Source organism: Acipenser ruthenus, chromosome 13 (assembly GCF_902713425.1).
Source record: "Acipenser ruthenus chromosome 13, fAciRut3.2 maternal haplotype, whole genome shotgun sequence".
NCBI lineage: Eukaryota > Metazoa > Chordata > Actinopteri > Acipenseriformes > Acipenseridae > Acipenser > Acipenser ruthenus.
The window spans coordinates 864,157-881,321 of record NC_081201.1 but is presented as its reverse complement, the minus strand read 5'-3'; the positions used below and the strand labels follow the sequence as shown (position 1 = coordinate 881,321).

At 47.1% G+C, this 17,165-nt stretch overlaps 1 protein-coding gene across 4 annotated transcripts; it reads left to right on the top strand.

Moving 5' to 3' along the window:
- The first annotated feature begins 661 nt into the window (after positions 1-661).
- Positions 662-15,933, top strand: LOC117973469 (4-aminobutyrate aminotransferase, mitochondrial). Of its 4 annotated transcripts, none has more exons than XM_034926018.2 (15): positions 662-863; positions 5,932-6,071; positions 7,039-7,136; positions 8,453-8,482; positions 9,479-9,596; positions 10,825-10,874; positions 11,441-11,521; positions 11,899-11,991; positions 12,194-12,256; positions 12,394-12,457; positions 12,780-13,066; positions 13,160-13,327; positions 13,671-13,817; positions 14,259-14,370; positions 14,663-15,933. In XM_034926018.2, the coding sequence occupies exons 2-15, from the start codon at positions 6,002-6,004 to the stop codon at positions 14,782-14,784; spliced, it is 1,503 nt and encodes a 500-aa protein (XP_034781909.1). In that variant the 5' UTR covers positions 662-863; positions 5,932-6,001; the 3' UTR covers positions 14,785-15,933. The 4 variants fall into 4 exon arrangements, with proteins under 4 accessions (XP_034781909.1, XP_034781911.1, XP_034781910.1 ...); XM_034926020.2 differs by lacking the exon at positions 662-863 and adding an exon at positions 1,359-1,472; XM_034926019.2 differs by lacking the exon at positions 662-863 and adding an exon at positions 5,451-5,518.
- The last annotated feature ends 1,232 nt before the right edge of the window (positions 15,934-17,165 follow it).

Here is a 17,165-nt window from a genome sequence, read left to right as displayed (position 1 = left end):
CACTTCACATTTAAACTGCAGAAAGAGCTTGTGTGCAACCAAACTCAGAAGCGTGAAACTGGCCCCACAGTGCTGGCTTGGTTCAGGACTTCCCCAGTCTGTGCGCTGGGAGTAACAAGTGCCTCCTGTGTTTTGTTAGTGTGGCCTTGGCAACGAGGATTTGAGATCCCCAGGGGTTGCAGATGGGAAAGCTGAGCCAAGACATCCATCCTGGAGCTGCTGCTCCCATTGAGGCACAATGCAGCGTCCGAGTGAGACAGATGTATACTCCGATAATGATAATGTGCAAATTAAAGTGTTGATTCTGAATGAAAAAATGGCTGTGCAGTTTAACTGGGAGTTGCATTTAGCATGTAGTTTTGATCATTTAAAAATCTGACATGCAAAAATATGGATATTGCCTCATCTATGCAACTGGCTTGGCCCTCAGTGCAGTGGTCAGAGCTGGAAGTGGTGAATGTGAAGACGGGTTTTCAAGGAGAGTAGAAGCGATTTAAGATTTTTTTTTAAATATATTTTTACCGTGTTTAATTCGTGTATTTGTATTGACGGTGCAAGGTTACACACTCTATTAAATTCTGCTCTGTTCCTTTAAAAAAAAAAAGACGGTCGCTCTACTCATTTCCTGAGCGTGCCTGTCTCAGCAGCACCGCTTCGCAATCCCATTGGCTGGAAAAAGAAGACAACCACCGTTAAAGAAACCAGATTTTAATTGATCTTTAAATAAAATGCAGCTGTGTCGCTGGCCGGTGAATGTGGCAGACAGCAACGGGGTTTGTTCTGAAATATAGAGGGACTTTGACCTCCTGTTGCACCTCAAACAGAGAATAGTGCCCGATCGTTCCTGACAATTAAACGACACGGTGGGTTTTGCACGATTCTTTACGTGATCGCTCAGAGAGCGTGACTCGCACAGCATTCATTTATCTAACGCGTGAACGGTAAGGTAAATACACTGGCTATGTACGCCATGGGCGTTTGCAGTCACACTTGCTTTTCATTTCATTTAAGAAATATGCTCGCGTGTATCCCTGACAATGATAATATGAACTTGAGTCAGTACTGTAATGTTTCGGTCTAGTAACTACCAGACAGCATTCTCGGTCATGCATGCTGCTACTGTTAATATAAAATGTTTCTGTTTTCCTTTCCACCAGTACTGCTCAGAGGCGCTGGAACAATTTTTATATTGGGGGTGCAGAAAGCCATTGAACAAAACTGTATCCCCTCTATATGATGGAAGTCATGCAAAGCCAGGGGTGCTGCCGCGCGCCCAGCACCCCTGGTACTGCTACGTATTAATAATAGTTAACGGTGAACACTTAAAGATGTACGGAAACGACGGAGGGAATCGAAAGCAAAATCTGGTCAGAACCGGTTGTTGCAGCGCTGTGTTGCACATCTTCAATGCTGTGTTTGTACATTGTGATCCCCAGCCAGCACCGTTATATAACTTACAGCTAATCTACAGGGTAGGTTCGCTTTATTACGGTCGTGTTATCCCTTATCTTCCTTTAGTGTATTATTATTATTATTATTATTATTATTATTATTATTATTATTATTATTATTATTATTACGTTACACGTCTTGCAACTTCCGTGTAAAATGCACCACTCTGTCCCGCCTTAGTGAGTCCAAATTAATACAGCTCGTTACTGTTGGTTCCCAAGTCAAGAAACGCTCTTTCTCAAGAACGTGCATTTAACTTTGCATTATTAGTGCTCAGCTAATAATTAGTTTTCATGATGTAAGAAACTGTTGATTTATTCCAGCCTCGGTCAAGTACAAAACAACACAGCACGGATTAAATCAACAGGACCTGGAGAATTTGACCCCGGTCGTTTTCCAGGAATATGCAGGGTTATGCTCGCTTTCACAAGGACTGCTCACGAGGGGGTTACAAAGTCCTGTTTTTTCAGGTTTTATCTGTACATCGATAAAGGAGTCTAAACCACATTTACACTGATGGATATTATTATTATTATTATTATTATTATTATTATTATTATGCCACGGTGTTTTTGTATTCGATTGATTTATGATTTTTTTTTTAAATAAAATAAAATAAACTCAGTCCTGCACGGAAACCGCAGCTGGAATAAAATCATTGACGGGTGCCAGGTACTGGACGTAAGGCGTATGTTTACCTGTTGTATGTCCTTATATGGGCCACTTTGTGCTGTTGTGTATGCTAGAGAGCGGAAGGCGCTATTGCAGATTCACCTGCTGGACAGGGAGCAGGGATAGAGTCGTTGTATTATTACACAGCTGGTTACGCGCTGAGCTGGAGCACGGTGCGCACATGTCTCCGAGTGTGTGTGTGTGTGTGCTGTTGAGCTGGAGCACGGTGCGCACATGTCTCCGAGTGTGTGTGCTGTTGAGCTGGAGCACGGTGCGCACATGTCTCCGAGTGTGTGTGTGTGTGTGTGTGTGTGCTGTTGAGCTGGAGCACGGTGCGCACATGTCTCCGAGTGTGTGTGTGTGTGTGTGCTGTTGAGCTGGAGCACGGTGCGCACATGTCTCCGAGTGTGTGTGTGTGCTGTTGAGCTGGAGCACGGTGCGCACATGTCTCCGAGTGTGTGTGTGTGTGTGTGCTGTTGAGCTGGAGCACGGTGCGCACATGTCTCCGAGTGTGTGTGTGTGCTGTATGTTGCGCTAGAGCCTGCTTGAAGAGTTATTTTTAAAATGCAGGGTTGCATAGGTTTTTTTTAAAGGGTGGGATGGGGAGTGTGGTACAGTACATCCAGTTGCAAGGCTAGAATTTCAAAAGGGATGATCCTGTTAGTTAGCTGTTGACCATTCCATGGTTCATATTAAATTACCCCATCATGGGATCATGTTTGCAGACCTGCAATTTCTACAGTGCTGTGAATCTGCCACGATCCTGACATGTGTTTTTTTTGTGCTTTAACAGGGTGTAGTTGGGTGGTGGGATGTTTTGACTTGGGCTGTACTGAGTCCTAGATTGAGAGCTCGTTCCTAGCCAAATACAGTCGTTCTTCGTGGCTAGACAAAACAAAAAATGTGCAAGGGACTGTAACGATAGAAGCCTGGCCTGATTGGTGAGAAATGGGAAAGGGAAATGCAGGTTCTCAGAACCCCGTTTAGGAGCTGGCACCCCTATTCCTGGGATTCTGAAAAGATCCCCAGCTGTAGTTTGCTGAGATTGGTCAGACCTCTGAAACAGCCATGACCTTTATCTGAGACTCCGGGCAGGAAGCCTGCTTCTCTGTGCTCTGCCAGAAACGCTGTTCTCAATCGTAACTACCTGAGTGCAAAGCATTGCAATAAGGTCAGTCTGCAAAACAGAAAAAACACACCTTCTATCAAAACATGCTTAAGAAGAAGATTTTATTTTCACCACTTCTTGTGGCAATGCCAGCTTCTTCAGCAGCTATCCAGAGATTCTGGAGTTCTGACCAATGAGAGGCAGGGTGTGTTTCCTCTTTGCGTTGGAACTGTTTAAAGCAGCAGGGAGAATTCCGATGAGGAAATCTGATATCCTAGATAAACAAGTTTCTTGTTTTGCTTAATTCTGTTTATCCTAGTTTAGATTGCCCGCAGCGTGTATTCGCCAGCCAACGGCTTGAGAAACTGGTAACCCTGCCCCTGGTTTTGCATGTTAGTCAACAGAAATGAATGCATTTGTTTTCATTCTTGAAAATAAAAAATATGATTCTGCTCCTTCGATCCCGTCTGTCTGCTCCAGTTGTTCTTCTACAGTAGTTCCTTTTTTTTATTCATTCAGATTTCAAGGTCATTTCCACCTTGGCGTCTCCCCACCACTTCTTAACTCACAGCAGCTTTTATCCACTGTAGGCTTTAAAATGTCCCGTGGGTTCAGACAAGATGACCGAAGCCATTCCAGTTCTATAATTATAGCGTAGTGGTTTCTGATTCTCCCCGTTGGTTACCCTAGCAACTGTATAATGGCTTTTACCCTTGTGCGGGCCCTCTTCTGTTGCCAACGGATTAGGAGGCACTCATTTTTTGTCAGAGGTGACTTAACCGCTCCTGAAAGAAGGTGGTGCTTACCTGACCCACATCGATAGTCACTGCTGTTGTGCACTTTTACATTGATAATGATGTTGCAAGGGACGTCTTGTTTTACCATTTGCATCTCTCATAGTGATTAGTGGCAGCCGCATGTAAATCATTTTCAAAGTGACTGGGAGCGACTGTGTCTTGTATCTTTTATGTGACACTAAACACAGGCAAATGTACTGTATGCAAAGCATTTAGCAAGGCCTGTGCTGGAAAAGCTGTTGCCTACACAAGGTGTTGCTTTTGTGGCGGTTTCACCTGGTTGCTGGTTTTTGCAGGAGGTCTTTTTATTTATTTATTTATTTATTTATTTTTTATAAATGTTATTAAAGGTTCCTCTTGACTGGTGCCAGGCCGGAGAGGAGTATCTCGCCTCACTGCACCACAGTGACCTCCAGGTCGCGACCCAGCCATGGACAGGGCAGTCACGTTAACAACGCTGTGACGCAGAGTTTGTAGAAATGTGAGGCAGTGGGGCAGAGATGGAGGATCTTAACCACAGTGAGACAAGCCACTGGAGTTCAGCATTGGATTCCGCTAACGGTTTGATCAACTCAAGTGGACAATTCAGCCTCCGATAGAAATATACAGCAGAATATGAAACAAAGGAAGGTATTCGTTCACAGTAATGCACAGCACGCTGCCTTTGAGCAAGGACTGGGGCAGAGTAATGAACTCTGAACGGGCATTCGTTAATCATTTTACACCCCAGGTCCCAGCCAGAGTGGAAATGTGTTTTTGTTAAATTCTTATCTTGCATGAAGCCAGCCAGGGGTCTAGTTAAACAATTATTGATTGTAAAATATTAGTGGAGACAAGATGTATCTTGTTTTGAAGGAAGTTAACTGCCTGGTGTGCACTGTTGAATGATATTGGTTGGAAGCTGAATTCAATTTGAAAACGTCTTGGATGAGAGACGAGTCGTGATGGGATCAGTTGCTTATTATTGGCAATCGATATAATTCCGTGTCTTGTTTAGCTGCTTGAAAGATAACATCTTTGTTCAGTTTTGAGGAGGACTATTCAATAGAATGTCTTAAGACAGACGGCCAATGGTGCAAAAACACAGGATGTCCAACACGAAATGGGGACAGGGCAGGGGTGTCCAAAGCTGGACCTTCCACTCCTGATCTTTGTTCCAACCGTGTTCTAAATTGTTTAATTAAACCTCCCTCCAGACTCACTAGTTCATTATATAATTTGACCTGTTAAACCTGGAGTGGAATGGCTCCCCAGGACTGATTGGACACCCCTGGTCTAAAGCATTAAAAAAAATCAGGAGAGTTTAAAATGAAAAATATATTTTCACTGACATGAATGCATTGTACACCTGGATTCCTGTTTTAATTTTCAACACTGTTTCTTTTATTTTTTCTCTCTCCCTCTCTCTCTCTCTCTCTCTCTCTCCCTCCCTCTCATAAAGAGTGTTAATAGACTTCTGAAGTCTCAGAGTGACTGCTGTGCCTTAGGGGTAGGAATATAATTAACATACTGCTGTTAATACAGGACAAACTGCTTTTATCAAATTAGTTTGCAGAATCTTCTAAATTAGCTCATTTTAATTAAATTGGAAAGACAGAACACCATAGCGTGAGCAGAGTACAGGACTGCTGTAGGGACGTACAGGGGTGTGCTGTAGGGACGTAAAGGGGTGTGCTGTAGGGACGTACAGGGGTGTGCTGTAGGGACGTACAGGGGTGTGCTGTAAGGATGTACAGTTAGTCAGTCCTGCTGGGAATCAACTTTGCTTACTTCTGGAGGTTTGCATGCTGTGCCATTAAAAGCGAGCTCGCCCTATAGAAGAGCAGCAGACACCAAGGTGGCTCAGCAGTGAATCAGCAGGGTCTGGACTAACCCAGCCGGGTTGTCTCTCCTTCCTTGCAGATAAAGTGAAGACAGGAGGAGGAGTCTGAGAGACTGCGTGCTGCGACCGTTTCCTATCCAGGGCGTTAAGATGACTTCCACTCTGCTGTGCCGCCAGCTCGCTGTCAATCTGCAGCAGAACCTGCGACTGTCGACGCCAAGTGAGTACCACTGCACACTGTCCCACTCCACTGAGTCACTTCCAGTGCTGCTCAGTAACATAGTGTAGGGAGCTCAGCTGCAGGGCTGTAACAGTAACGTGCCAAGCACAGACTGCACCCGTCAGACGAGACTTTTACCATGCAGTCTCAGTATCAATAAGGGGTTCATGCGTTGTGATTCTGTACGCTTGCATTTGTGTTGAATGGTTAATGGTTGATTTCGTCAGTGAGCTGTGTCTTCTATTAGGATTTGTAACGCACAGCCCCTTGATAATGTACTGGCATCTCCAGCTATCGAATCTATTTCTTCTGCATCCGGGATATTAAACTAGGCTGCCAATTACAGGCCTGCCACAAGGGGGTTCTGCTTTGGGTGTTCTAGTTTGCACAGCATGGATTTGCCGTGCTTCCTGGAAACTTCTTCAGCAGGTGTTTTATAATGCTAATTGGTAATGATCTCTCCTCTGCATTGGCATTGATTTGGGGTCAGTCTATTTACTGTCTCGTTCCCAGTTTAAAAACACGCCAGGAAGTTCATGTCAGCCTCGCAGGCTTGCTTGAAACCCTTTTAAAAGGCTGTTCAGTGTTCTGTGCAATTGCGAGCTGTGCTGTACAGGGACCTGCGGATCAGTGTTGGAGTCATTCCCTCGGGGGAGGGAGGGGGATCGGTGTGCTGGCACAGACAGGGAGGGGTCCCAGCTGGGCACTGGGACTGACTGAAGTTCAAAGTTTCACAGTCAGGCTGAATCCGCTTTAAACCAAACCAGACCGGTCTGTTTTATTTTTAACAGGTTGTTTTTCCGTGTTGCGCATCCACAGTTGCTTGCAGAGGTGCCTCGTGTTTCTGCACTTGCAGTGTATTTGCATGTACAGCACAGTTTTAATCATTTGCATGATCCCTGTGGAGATGTACCCTGGTTGATTTCTGTAAGGGGGTCACCTGATCTCCTTGGTGATGTTTCCCCAGGTTACAGATGCATCAGCAAGGCTGCGACTAAGAGCTCACCGGATCTGGAGTTCGATGGGCCTTCCATGAAGACCGAGGTTCCTGGTCCCAGATCCAGGGTGAGCGAGGAGGGCTGGGGGTCCCAGATCCAGGGGGAGCGAGGAGGGCGGGGGTCCCGGATCCAGGGGAGCGAGGAGGGCCGGGGGTCGCGGATCCAGGGGGAGGGAGGGGGGCCGGGGGTCCCGGATCCAGGGGGAGGGGGGGAGGGAGGGGGGCCGGGGGTCCCGGATCCAGGGGGAGGGAGGAGGGCCGGGGGTCGCGGATCCAGGGGGAGGGAGGGGGGCCGGGGGTCCCGGATCCAGGGGAGCGAGGAGGGCCGGGGGTCCCGGATCCAGGGGAGCGAGGAGGGCCGGGGGTCGCGGATCCAGCGGGAGGGAGGGGGGCCGGGGGTCCCGGATCCAGGGGGAGCGAGGAGGGCCGGGGGTCCCGGATCCAGGGGAGCGAGGAGGGCCGGGGGTCCCGGATCCAGGGGAGCGAGGGGGGCCGGGGGTCGCGGATCCAGGGGGAGGGAGGGGGGCCGGGGGTCCCGGATCCAGGGGGAGGGAGGGGGGCCGGGGGTCGCGGATCCAGGGGGAGGGAGGGGGGCCGGGGGTCCCGGATCCAGGGGGAGGGAGGGGGGCCGGGGGTCGCGGATCCAGGGGGAGGGAGGAGGGCCGGGGGTCGCGGATCCAGGGGGAGGGAGGGGGGCCGGGGGTCCCGGATCCAAGGGGAGGGAGGGGGGCCGGGGGTCCCGGATCCAGCGGGGGGCCGGGGGTCCCGGATCCAGCGGGAGGGAGGAGGGCCGGGGGTCCCGGATCCAGGGTGAGCGAGGAGGGCCGGGGGTCCCGGATCCAGGGCAGCGAGGAGGGCCGGGTGGCATCATGGATCTCACAGCGTTCTACATGTCACGGGCAGTGCTGTGTGATGCACTGCTGTTATAGAGGTTAAACTGCTCTATAACCACCTCGGCAAGGGAGCCTGGCTCTCTTGCATAGCGGTTAAGACACTTGTAGTGTGCATGGCGGCGCCCAGCTTCAGCCCTGCTACATGTACACAACGTTATGTATCCTGAAAGGAATTCCAGCAATGAATTCTGAATTTTTCTGGGTCCTTCTCTGCCCTAGGATTACGAGGAAAGCAAGGAACCTTTTATCTGGTAAAATCAGTTTGAGAGCTCAAGTTGCAGAGAACAAATTCAGAAAAAAATGACTTTAAATTGGTATCCTTTAAATCTGGAATTAAGTTTCTCCATTTTAATATTTGTCATTTCATATCACACGCTTTAAATCCTGTTAATATACTCTGTACTACTGCAGATTAGATCTGACTTGCGCTCCATGAAAATGAACACAAGGAAGCAACCCAGACTAATTATACCTTGTTTGTGTCTTTGCAGGAGCTGACAGAACAGCTGGATAAGATCCAGGTGAGTGTTAGTAAACTGTGCCAGTACAGCATGTGAAGAGAGAGTTAGGAGAGCTGTGCATTGCACACTGCCATCAAGCGGGCACGTGTGGTGTGTAATCTGAACTGCTGTTCTAGTGTAAGCAGGTCGCTATTCAACACAAAAAACAGATTGATTGTTCTGTGTGCCCAGACTGATCAGTATGGAGTATGGATACATTGTTATACACGATGGCTTTGCCCTCACCCTAATTACATTGCTCTCCCCTGCATGTATTTGCAGCAGCTCGTATTGTTTCTCATTCCCCCCAAGTGTTTTATCTGAATGACCAGGAAACAAAGCGAGATTCAGTGCAGGTGAAAGCAAGGCTCATGTCATGCATGCCTGCTTCAGACAGTCCTTGAGCAGACACGGGTGCACCGAGGGTCATGGCTGTGAACCATTTCAGACGGTTTCCCCAGAAATCCTATTCACTGTTCCTGGAGCTAATGAGCAGCCGTGGGTCTGGCAAGGGGAATGGGAGACTTGATTGGGATGGACAGGCTTAGTGGAAGGCTGGAGATGCTGATGCTGCGTTTCATAACAGCTCTGCCTTACACAAGGCTTGTGTTCATGCAGTCTGGGTCGACAGGAAGGACATTTTGTAACTTTGACTGATTTATCAAGAGCAGAACTGCCTGCCTGCTATCTGTCTAGTGGTGTAGTTTATTTCACATAGTTGTATGGGGTAGCTTTTTAAAGGGGAGGGGAGTGTATTCTGAACCGGTTCAAACATGTGAAATTTGAAAACGAAACCACAGTAAGCACAGGAATCCTTGTGTTTTAATCAAGAGGCTTGTTAATGAAACTTTAAGGACCATGTGTTGAAAAAAAAAATCTCTTAGGTTGAGCAGGGCTTTGGAAAATGCTTTTATACCCTCGAACGGCCCCTAAGGGTCGGTGGCGAGGGCCCTGAAGTGTGCGCACGCCTTCTCCAGTGAGGTTCTGTAGCTCTCTGCCTTCCCACCCTCTTTCCAGAACACCGGCGCGATAAACTTCTTCTGCAACTACGAGGAGAGCCGAGGGAATTACCTGGTGGACGTGGATGGGAACAGGATGCTGGACCTCTACACTCAGATCTCATCCATCCCCATTGGTAAGAGAGGCTGGATTCCTCTGCTAGTTACCAAGGCCTGGCTGGGAAATCCTTATTGGCGTGTTTATACAGAGCAACGCCTCCCTTACACTGCACCTCGCCACCTCTCTCTCTGTGCACATTGTCTTGATTTTAATGTATTGTTTTTATGAAGGTTTAAATCAATAGCAGAGGCAGTCTCTGAATGAGAGATTACACGGGCCACTGACCCGCCGCTGAATGGAAAGTGATCGGTATCTGCCATTATACTGCACCGCGTCAACAAGCTGTAAACCAGTCTGATAATTTATTTGGCACCATTTTGTCAAAGCAGGCAGAACAGGAGAAAGTAGCATTGGGCTCTGTGAAATTAAGACAATCGGGAATGCCTGGGTCGAAAGAGTAAATGGGCAAACGCGGAGAGGGCTGGGGGCGCCGTTCATGAACCCCTCCACCTCCTGAAGTCCGCTACAGAGCTTGATTCATTTCAGCAGCCGCGCCGAGCCCCTCGTCCATCGCTGTTCGGATACCTGCACGGTGATCTTTGCTATGTGAGAGCGCGTTGTCCTGTGTAGCAGCTGTGAGGGTGTGTGTCTGTGTGTACAGAGTGGAGGCACTGTTGTTTATCCCCTCCTCTGCTGTGGCACTGCGGCATGCAGCATTAGCTTGGTCACTGAACCAGAGAGAAGAAAACTGCAGTTGATTCCAACCCCCGAATCGCACGTACCGCACGCTGCATGACGCCTTTCTCTTTGTTATCAGTTCCTGGTAGATAATCTCTTTGAGTGATCGTCACTGTAATTCAAAAGGAAGGGGAAATAAAGCCTTTGTGAATCTGTGATTGTATCTCTGGAGTGGAGCAGAGGCGTTTATCAGCTGTGACAGTAAGGGTAATGAATCTCTGCAGCTGAGATAAAAACTACAATGTACTTTTATATATAAAAAATGTAAACGTATTTTGTGCTAAAAAAAAAAAAAAAAAAAAGTGGTTCGAAGTAGTCCAAAAGTTGCAGTTTCCGAAAAAAAAGGGTTGTCAAGAACCTGACCTCTTAGCTATCCCTCATTACTAGAGGTGCCCCACATATTAAACCTATCTGACCTCATAACTGGAAAGGAATTCCCAGTCCGTCGCATCTATCTTGCATTCTCCCAGCTCAATACTGCCCTGCTATCGCTATCAATTAATAATGTTTTCTTGATGTTTGGAGAACATGTGTTTTATAAAAGTGTTGTGTTTTCTTATCTTTAGGTTACAATCACCCAGCACTCCTCAAAGTGATGCAGAACCCGCAGAATTTGGTAAGCTCGCTGGATCCAGGGATACTCCGTGCAGAGCGTCGCTCTGTATGCCCTGGGGGCTTTCGAGATGTTCTGCAAACGCTACAGAAGGTTTTGCAACATGCACACATGCAGAGTCTGGAACGCTGGTCTGCTTTTATTCGTTGTCCGAGGTATTCCTCCTGTTTAGAGTCGCTTTGGATCTCATTTTCTGTTTCAGATGTTCAAAGCACTCAAACATGTCCTGTCTCTCAAGGTACATTTTGCGTGTATCCATTAACCCGTCTTCCTGAAATACGCAGCAGGAAGTACCACGTTTTGTTGTGTGTTGTATTTCTTATTGATGGATTTGAGGCCACGGACGGGGGTGTTTTAAACTTCAGGGTTTGTGATGATTGTAACAGAAAAGGATTTGCAAAATGAATCTAAACATGAAGGAGAAGATGAAGAAGAAAAAGACATCAGCTAAGATAAGTGTTGAGATTTCCTAGCTGTGCCGAGCTGCTGTTGATTTGTGGTTCATTTCCTCCCCCCCCCCCCCCCCCCCCAATACTGACTTGAACTGTCCCGGACTCTTTTTTCTTTAGAGCGCTTTTGTGAACAGACCCGCTCTGGGGATTCTGCCTCCAGAGAACTTCCCTGGGAACCTGTTAGATGCGTTACTGTCAGTAAGTACATGAGGCTCGGAGACACACAATAGAGGAGGGGAGGGGTGTGTGTGTAACATAAAACCCACTGGCACACACACATCACTAAAACAATGCATGCTATCAATGCTGGGTAATGAAGGCCAGTTTTCTGTACAAGGTGGAATTGGTTTGCATACTACGTTAGTGTTATTCGTGCCTGCATGGTTACAATGTGATGTGTCAATAACAGCTCTGCGCTGCCGTGCAGTTTCATATTATATTGGTATATCTCTCCTCTCGAACACCTTGGGCCCCCAGTTCAGTGGTTTTCACAGGGTAACCTTTTCAATGTTGCAGGAGGTTTATGTCTGCGGGACTCGCTTAGCAGTCCTCTAACACTTTTCTGCTCCACCCAGATCGCCCCCAAAGGCCTCCGGAAAGTCCAGACCATGGCCTGTGGGTCTTGCTCCAATGAAAATGCCTACAAGGCAATCTTCATCTGGTACAGAGTGAGTAGAGATCTTTAAATATGCATACAGCGTGCCAGTCATGGTTATCTTCATGATCACCTTTTCATGAATTGCTAACTGTAATGTAATACTGTGTCTTGCTGTACAACACTCCTAATCGCAAGACTCATGGCTTGGCTGGTTAGCGACAGTGTCGTCCCCCCCCACCCACCATGATCAACCCTGTGTTTTTAACCTGCAGAACAAGGAGAGGGGGAACATGAAGCCCACCAAAGAGGATCTGGATTCGTGTTTGATCAACCAGGTATCTGGCCTGTCTGGCTCTCTCTGCCTCTCTGTCTCGCATTTCATTTCCTTTGGCTTTGAGAACGAGCAGTGCAGTCGCAGACCACACTGCCATCTGCTGGTGGAAGGAACTCACTGTTTCTCTTGTGTCTCCAGGCTCCTGGATGCCCTGAGTTCAGTATCCTATCCTTCATGGGTGGATTCCACGGCAGGACTCTAGGTAAGAGGCCTCTGTTAGGGACGATTATCCTGAATCTTGTTTCAACTCCCATTTCTTTCTTTCTTTCTTTCTTTCTTTCTTTCTTTCTTTCTTTCTTTCTTTCTTTCTTTCTTTCTCTCTCTCTCTCTCTCTCTCTCTCTCTCTCTCTCTCTCTCTCTCTCTCTCTCACACACACACTCAATAAAACTGAAACGGTAAAACAGAAGTATTAAAAGCCAAAAACGTAATTCCTTCTGAGTAGCTTTAATAAATCTGACAGGCAGGTCCCAGTATAAACGTCCAATCTGTCTCGCTAAACGATTGCGTGTTCCTCCAATCGCAGGCTGCCTCGCGACGACGCACTCCAAGGCCATGCACAAGCTGGACGTGCCCACGTTCGACTGGCCCATCGCCCCGTTCCCCAGGCTGCGCTACCCGCTGGAGGAGTTTGTGCGGGAGAACGCGCAGGAGGAGGCGCACTGCCTGGAGGAGGTGGAGGACCTCATCGTGAAGTACAGGAAGAAAGGCAAGACGGTGGCCGGGATCGTGGTGGAGCCCATCCAGTCCGAGGGAGGGGACAACCACGCCTCTACAGACTTCTTCAAGAAGCTCCGGGACATCGCCAAGAAGGTAGTGGCACTGCTGCGCGAGCTGGGCTGGATCTCTCCATCTCCATCAAGCCACAGATGTGCAGTAACTCTCTCCCTCTCCCTCTCTCCTCAGCACGGCTGTGTGTTCCATGTGGATGAGGTCCAGACTGGAGGGGGCGGCACTGGGAAGTTCTGGGCCCATGAACACTGGGGGATGGACGACCCGGCCGACATCGTCTCCTTCAGTAAGAAGATGCTCAGCGGAGGATACTTCCACAAGGACGAGCTGACTCCTGCTGAGGTACTGGCACCCTGATTAACAAGTGTGGGATGGGATTGAGCCCAGTGAGGCTCCCTGCCCTGCAGTAAGGAGAGGCAGTTAGGACTTTGTCATAGTTAAAGTACAGACACCGCAGTGTAGACACTGCAGACTCCTATTGCATTGCAGTTTGAGCCATTCCAGGTTTTACTTTGAGTTTAGGGCTGGTTGTTTTTAAGCTGTTGAGTTCATGGGTATTATTGAATTGAGCTCATTGCGAAACCTGCTGTGTGTGTGTAAAGTGTAAAAGTCTAAACACCCCCATGCATCTCTCTCTCTGCTCTCTGCTCGCTCGCTCTCTCTCTCTCTGCCTCTCTGCGCACAGCCATACCGAATCTTCAACACGTGGATGGGAGACCCATCTAAGAACCTGCTCTTGAATGAAGTCCTCAACGTGATCCAGACTGAGAATCTGCTGGACGAGGTTTCCCGGGCTGGGAAAGTGCTGATGGATGGACTGTATGATTTTCAGGTATCGGTGATTTCCATGGCGTATTTTAAATCGGTTTAAATCTGTTTTGTTTACTGTAGCTTGTATTGTTGGCTCCTGATCCTCTGAAGTACAGTGTTTTTTTTTTTTTTGACGCATTGGCACGAAAGGTAACATTTAATGGTCTCTGTGTCGAATCACTCCAGTGCCAGGGGTGCGGAGGGGAACAGAAAGCATGCTGGTTCTGGGTAATGCAGTGAAGATCTCAAGCTGATTTATATCTTCTATCTCTATGGATTAGTGCTGCGTGACCCACAGAACCTTTGCCGGCGATCCCACAGACTTGCATTCTCCAGATGCTGTGGTTGAATGCTTGTCATGTTAATGCAGGAGGAGTCGCTCTCTTCCTGTCTAAACCCTCACGTTGATCTTAGCATGGATCCCTGATTTGTTCCATGTCTTTGACCTGGCCTGTCTCTGCAGGCTCGCTACCCCCATCTTCTGAGTGCAGCCAGGGGCCAGGGTACCTTCCTAGCCATCGACGTGACAGATGAGGCAACACGCAACAACCTGATCATAAAGGCCAGGAACAAAGGTGAGGAGGGATTGGTCCAAAGTGCAATATCTGTACATTCTACTGACAACGTGGTAGAACCTTAAAATCACAAAACACTTTTAACTGCACCAGTCCCAGTATGGAGCAGTGAGTCGTGTCCCTGTATGGAGCAGTGAGTCGTGTCCCTGAATGGAGCAGTGAGTCGTGTCCCTGAATGGAGCAGTGTGTCGTATCCCTGTATGGAGCAGTGTGTCGTATCCCTGTATGGAGCAGTGAGTCGTGTCCCTGAATGGAGTTTAAGTTCTCGTGTTCTGCTGTTTTCTCGCTCTAGGTGTCGTTCTCGGAGGCTGCGGAGAGCGTTCCATTCGGTTCCGCCCCACCTTGGTCTTCAAACAGCACCACGCCCATGTCTTCCTGAACATCTTCAATGACATCCTGGCAGAGTACAAATAGGGTGCAAGAGAGCTCCGCTTCACAGCAAAGCACAGGGTCCAAACCTCTCCCTCGAGCAATCAAAACGAACCAATCACAAGCCTCACATACAAGCAAACAGCGACAAGTTCTAGAATTTTAAATATCATTTAAAAAAATAATTTGAATTGTTATGATTTTATAGAAGGGCTCCAGCAAAACTGTAATCCCCGGCATCCATCCAGCAGGGAACGCTGCTGGGTGGATGCAAGCAAAAACCGTCCCTTTACAACAGGATTCGCATACAGTAGAGCCTCGCCTGTCAGAAACTGTGGAGCTGGAGGGACACATTAGTGACCTGAAGGATGGGGTTTCAGTCCTTCATATCTTAGCAGATGAATAGCTACTGCAATTTTTGATTTTTAAAAGCGCGGGACTATTTTGTATTTTAATGTGACCCACAATTGCATGTTATTGTCAGGCGCTCGTGGGTAAGTCTTGGCATTGCAATTCCAGTAGTACATGTGTAATCCACCAGCACCCATGCAGCACAAAGCATATGCCCTGTCCTCTCCCTCGCGTGTCTCTTTTCAAGCAGTGCCGCTCTGCTGTACTGGAGCACAGAAAGGGAAAGTTGTTGCCCTGCCACAGATGAGTTCCTGGGTACGATCCACTTGGGGTAACAGCCCAGATCCCAGGGCGGGTCTCTTTTTATGAAGGTGCGGGCGCACACTCCCGACCATTGAGAGGCCACTGCAGTTTGGATAATTGAAGTGAAAAAGCAATACCTTAATTACAAGATAAGAGATGGAGAGCACACATAGAACTGTCACTGAAGAAATGAACAGTATCATACACTCTCTACACACAGTTTAAAAGGTGTACTGACAAGGCTTCACACAGTTCTAGTGTTTGATTAAACTGCGGCAGACAGCTTTTTTCTTTTGTAATGTGTACTGACTTTCCGTAATTGTGGTGAATTCAAAGTTCATAACTGAAGCTTAGCTCGTCTGCGTAAAAGACCTTGTGAAAAAGTTTTGTAACTCAAGAATAGATTAATGAAAACTTTGCCATCGATGCTTACTAAACTGTGCCAAGTGTGGATGTAACCTACTAAAAACTAGTCCTGATTCTTGTGATTGAAAAAGAAATGTATCAGTATTGTGAAATAAACCTTATTGTAATTCTGTGTATCTGGAGTGAGTGATGTCATGATGGGGTGTTCTTCCTTTAAAACGAATAGTAAATAGTAACCACTGATGTCGATCATCCCCTTTCATATACAGTGACACTTACCTTACCAACACAGCCATTTGTTTTTAGTGTTCATGAGGACTTTCCACTGTCTCCCACAGACTGCATCAACACAATAAACCTAACTCAACGCAATAAGCAAAGGTTGGGCAAAAGTAAATACTCCTGAAGAGAAAGTGTTTTTTTTATGTTCAAGTTTCCTTATCTGTGCTATAGTTTATAATTATTATTTGTTTATTTAGCAGACACCTTTATCCAAGGCGACTTACAGAGACTAGGGTGTGTGAATTATGCATCAGCTGCAGAGTCACTTACAATTACGTCTCACCCGAAAGACGGAGCACAAGGAGGTGAAGTGACTTGCTCAGGGTCACACAATGAGTCAGTGGCTGAGGTGGGATTTGAACTGGGGACCTCCTGGTTACAAGCCCTTTTCTTTAACCACTGGACCACACAGCCTCCTACATGAGTTGAGTTTGTTTCAGTTTTGACAGGGCAATTTCTCATAGCCTATAGATAGGGTTCACAAACATAAAACTACATTCAGAAAATGGCGACTTTTATTAAGTTTTTTGTATTTTTTTTTTAAACATTGCTGGTGGGGCTACGAGAAGGTCCGTATGCAGAGTCTCGACACGTGTGAAACGAAAACATGCTTTTTATAAATATTATAAATCAACGGACACAGCAAGGTGTTGTAGACAAGAATTGCAGGTAACATCAATGTGGGATTTAAAGTGAGTAACATTGTCGCAATGTATATATACACAGTAGATAACATTACAAACAAGTCTCATATACGATCAAGCTTTCCGTCAGTGTGACCTAACCTGCGGATGCGACAATGCTATCTCGCTCACGACAGAACTTCAGGAATATTTGGTATAAATATATTATATACTGTAATATCTTTGCTGACCTGATCAGCACTACAGACAGGAATCAATCAAAAAAAATGAAAAGCGTCTCCGGATGGAAATAAAACATCCCTCCACTTCCGGAAGAGTTAAAAAAAACAAATCAAATCCTACTCGTCTGTGTAACCACGGCACGGGACTTTACAAACACATTCAGCTCCCTAAATGAGAACACAGTTTCAGAACTTTTCAGAGCTGATCTGAAACAGCTGCTGTAAGTTTTCACTAAGGTAACAAAGAAAGGATTGAAAC

Excerpts from the sequence above, each read along its gene's own strand:
- LOC117973469 (XM_034926018.2), top strand. The coding sequence starts at position 6,002 with ATGACTTCCACTCTGCTGTGCCGCCAGCTCGCTGTCAATCTGCAGCAG. Across the intron at positions 10,875-11,440 it reads TGCAGAACCCGCAGAATTTG|AGCGCTTTTGTGAACAGACC; the intron begins GTAAGCTCGCTG and ends TTTTTTCTTTAG. Across the intron at positions 12,458-12,779 it reads ATTCCACGGCAGGACTCTAG|GCTGCCTCGCGACGACGCAC; the intron begins GTAAGAGGCCTC and ends CTCCAATCGCAG.